Here is a 3,768-nt window from a genome sequence, read left to right on the forward strand (position 1 = left end):
CGGACCCCTCACTCATCCAAAGGTGGGAGCGATGCTGAAGCCGGAGCTGCGGTGCCCAAGGTCAGCGTGGGCAGCGCGACGAATTTGCTCCCAGGCAACCCGGGGGGTGTCCCCCCGCCTTGCTCTTTGGAGCTGCACCCCCTCCTTCCCCGTGGGGTTTTTTCTTGGACTGGTAATTCTCCTCCTAAACAGGTGCTCTTGTACTGGTTTGGGTGGAAAAATCCAGCCCCGAATTGAGAGAATTGGGGCACTTTCTGCAGGGAAGAGGGGTGTAGCCAGCCCCTACGGTGTCCCCCTAAAGCAGGGACACCCTGCACCTGGCATCCAAGCATGCAAACCATCTCATACCTCAGCCTTCCCCGTCTGTACAATGGGACTAATGATCCTCATGTCTTACAGCACCAAGAGCCTTAATGAGTGTTTGAGTCGCTCAGTTTGGGGGGGGTGGGTCACAGGAGGTGACCCTTGCTGAGCCCCGCGGGCTTCCTTATGGGCGAAGGTGGGAGACCCGGGGGGGGGTGATCGGTGGTCACCTCGGCTCTGACGGTCGGGGTGATGGCTGTCACCAAGGCTCGTTGCAGGCACCGCCGCGCTCCCGAGCCTGCAGCCAAGGACCCGGCGATGTTGTTTGTGCAATAGAGACATACCAAAGCTCTTCTGTTGCAGCATCTTTTCTGTGTGGGTGGGGAGGGAGAGAGGCTAATCCTGATGGGGGGGCCACAGCTGGTGAAGGGAACTCATGCTGCTGGTCCGCTGTCCGTGTGCACGGCAAACATCCCTCCGAGAGTACCCCAGGGGCCAGAAGAGCCCCATCTTCCAAGAGAGGATGAAGCCAGACCCACACCCCTGCAGAGGAGCAGCAAGGGTGAGAGCCGGGGACCTGCGGATGCAAAACCTGCTTGCACAAATACTCCTTTTGCAGGGGAGAAACAAATTCCCCCACCCTGGACCATCGCCTCCCGCAGAAGGGCTGTGAGAGCGGCAGCGGGGCGACGAGCAATCTGGCGCCAGGGGCAAAGAGCAGCGAGGCGGGTACAGAACAAGGGGGGACAGACCTGATTTTTAATTTGGTTTCAAAGAAGGGGGTGCAGGGCGTTACAGGCGGTGTAGACACCTCGGGAATCTCCGACAAGTCGTCCGGGGGGGGGGAAGTAAAGCCAAGTCCAGGCAACTGGGACACTCACCGGGGCAGGAGGAGGAGGAGGAGAGGGAAGCATCGTCGCCGGGGCTGGACCGAACCCAGGCGTCGCCTCCTGCGGCACCACGCGCACGGGTGCAGAAACCCGGCACTGCCCTGGGGACAGCGGTGGGGACATCCTCAGCCTCTCCCAGGCTCAGGAGCAGGTTATTTTTAGCAGGACCAGGGTGGCGTTGGGCGAGCGGTAACACTTTGTACTAAGGGTGTGAGCAGGGGCAAGGCGCAGGTCGGACGTAGCTGCTGCTGTGCTCCTGGCTGCTCTGATCCCCGCGAGCCTGGCCACGCTCCGGACCTCCCTGCCCCAGTTTCCCTGCCTGTACCTGGCAGGTACCATCCGAATCACCCCCCCCCCCCGGTTTCCCTGCCTGTACCCGGCGGGTACCACCACCTACCCCCTCCTGAGCTCTTGGGAAAGTAGCTCTTTGTAGCCCTCTTTTTTCTTGGGAGCTGCGAAATGTTGTCGAAGCAGTTAAGAGTTATTATTACTAATATAACTTTCTCTGTCTATAAAGTACAATAGAATATAACAATTATATTTATAACATTTTTTTTTTTCCAAAATACTAAATAGATGCTATAAAAACCTGTAACTAATTGTGCTATAAACTGCAGGCTATAGGGTTATAACAAACAATGTATTGGCTTAGTCGTTGATATGTGTACGTCGGAGCACTTTATAAATGCTTTATTATTAGCATTTACCAAGGAGTTTCCTTCTCAAACAATTTGGAGGGATAAAGCTAGCCAGAGACCGATAACGTGGACTTACACGTGTTAATAAATCCTGACGAGATGAGGTCGGGGGGCTGGTGGCGAAGCCCGGTAGGTTTGCCGTGAAGGCGAGGGATGGAGATGAGTGCTGCTGCCCTTCCCCGGCCGGGGCTCTCGCAGCCACCTGAGACAGACCCATGTCCCCCCGTCACCTTTCCTCTTTTTATTCCTAATTTTTTTTTGGGGAGCAAGGGGAACGGGGTTTGGTTCCCGAAGCGGCTGCTGGGGGTGGGAAGGAAGGCCCCGGCAGCGGGGACGGGGCGGTGAAACGCACCGTGCCAGAGCTCAGCTGGACCTACTCTTAATAGAAAGTGTTACCGAGAGCACAGCGGTGCTTCTGTCAGATGGACACCTGGCCGTAGGGGAAGAGATGGGGCTGGCATCCTTTTGCTTTACTGCCCAGCGTGGCGCTGAATACCTGTACACCAGAAATGAGATGGTTTTGCCGGAGGATGGAGCAGCCTCAGATCCTGCCTTGGGGGGGCTCCCCGTGTCTCACAGGGAGCAGCCAAGAAGGAGGAACCACGACCCCCTCCGGCCTCTTGCTCACCCCTCACCGGCACATCACCCCGACACCGTTTGATAATGCAGGCTGTGCTTTGCCACCCGCCCTGCAGGACAAGATGCAGGTGAACTGCAAGTCTGGTGTAAAAACAAGCCGAAAGATCAAAAAAAAAAAAGGGGGGGGGGCCCCCTCACTTTCCTGTGCACAGAATTAAGGAAAAAAAGAAGGAATGCAACTGGAAATGCAACTCCAGCTCCCTATTGCTTCGGAGGCTGCCTTCGCACCACCACCGTCTCACGTGGATGGAGGCAAGCATCGCGTGGGAAAGCCTGGCGTGGGTCGCGCCTGCCTCGTGGCACCGCTGGCAGGGTGCGATGGCACGGGGAGGGGCTGCCTGCCTGCCCGGGGGACGCCGGGGGTTTGGGTCAGAGCCGTGCAAAGCCGGTCGCCCGCTGAGCCCAGGATGCGAGGTAGCGGAGGGGTGACCTGCCCAGCAAGGAGTGTTTCGAGATTATTTGGTGTTTGACAGGCTGGTGGGGAAGGAGAAGCCTTCCTTGGCTGAACCAGAGCAGAAGGGGGACTCAAAGCCCTGGGGAAGCAGCACCTGGCACCCTGGGGGGTGTAAGGGGCAGGATGGGGGCTTTATTATTTTTTTTTTTCCCCTTTCTTGCTTTTATCCGGAAATTCTGCCTGGAAATCCGACCCAACTGAGCCAAAAGAGCCCGTGTAACCTGGCCTCTTGCCGGAGGCTGCTCTGCCCTCCGAGGGGAGAAACCCCAGCTCCACGGGGAGGAAAACAGGACCCCCGGCTCTGCTGTGCCCCGGGGATGGAGCTACCTCTGTCGCATCAGGCCACAGGCGCTGGACAATTTTCTTTCGGGGGGCAGGTGATGGCAGGCAGCAGCAAGCATTGCCCCTGCGATGCCAGGGCAGGAGCCGGCAAGGACGGACCCGACAGCCAACCTCTGGGCACCGTCTGAGGTGTCTCCTCCACCCCCCAGTGCCACACGGTATTTCAGGCACGGCAGTGACACAAACCCCCCGGGACAGCTTTGGCCCCAAGCGCCGGAGGCTCGGGGAGGGCTCAGGGGTTTAGCTGAGGTCCTCCCTCACCCCTCACTACCTCCAGGCAGCCCAGCCGCCCACCAGCTCCGACCTGCCAGTGGCCACCACATCACCCTGCCCAGCACCGCCCAAGGTGCACCGTCCCCAGATGTCACCACAGGGTGCCAGCGCCAGCGGGGAAACAAACCCCGAGGCGCCTCCGGCATAGCTCCCAACTCGGCATTGCCCC

The 3,768-nt window shown here is 58.8% G+C and overlaps 1 protein-coding gene across 1 annotated transcript in view; it reads left to right on the forward strand.

Annotated features, from left to right (window-relative positions):
• Positions 1-3,747, forward strand: part of LOC103905728 (GAS2-like protein 2) — a 9,119-nt gene extending 5,372 nt beyond the window's left edge. The window contains exons 8-9 of the mRNA XM_009287482.1: positions 2,471-2,598; positions 3,604-3,747. Of these exons, the coding sequence (XP_009285757.1) occupies positions 2,471-2,598; positions 3,604-3,747 (272 nt within the window). The remainder of the gene's footprint in view (positions 1-2,470; positions 2,599-3,603) is intronic.
• Positions 3,748-3,768: the final 21 nt, after the last annotated feature.

This window comes from Aptenodytes forsteri, unplaced genomic scaffold, assembly GCF_000699145.1.
Source record: "Aptenodytes forsteri isolate BGI_AS27 unplaced genomic scaffold, ASM69914v1 Scaffold188, whole genome shotgun sequence".
NCBI lineage: Eukaryota > Metazoa > Chordata > Aves > Sphenisciformes > Spheniscidae > Aptenodytes > Aptenodytes forsteri.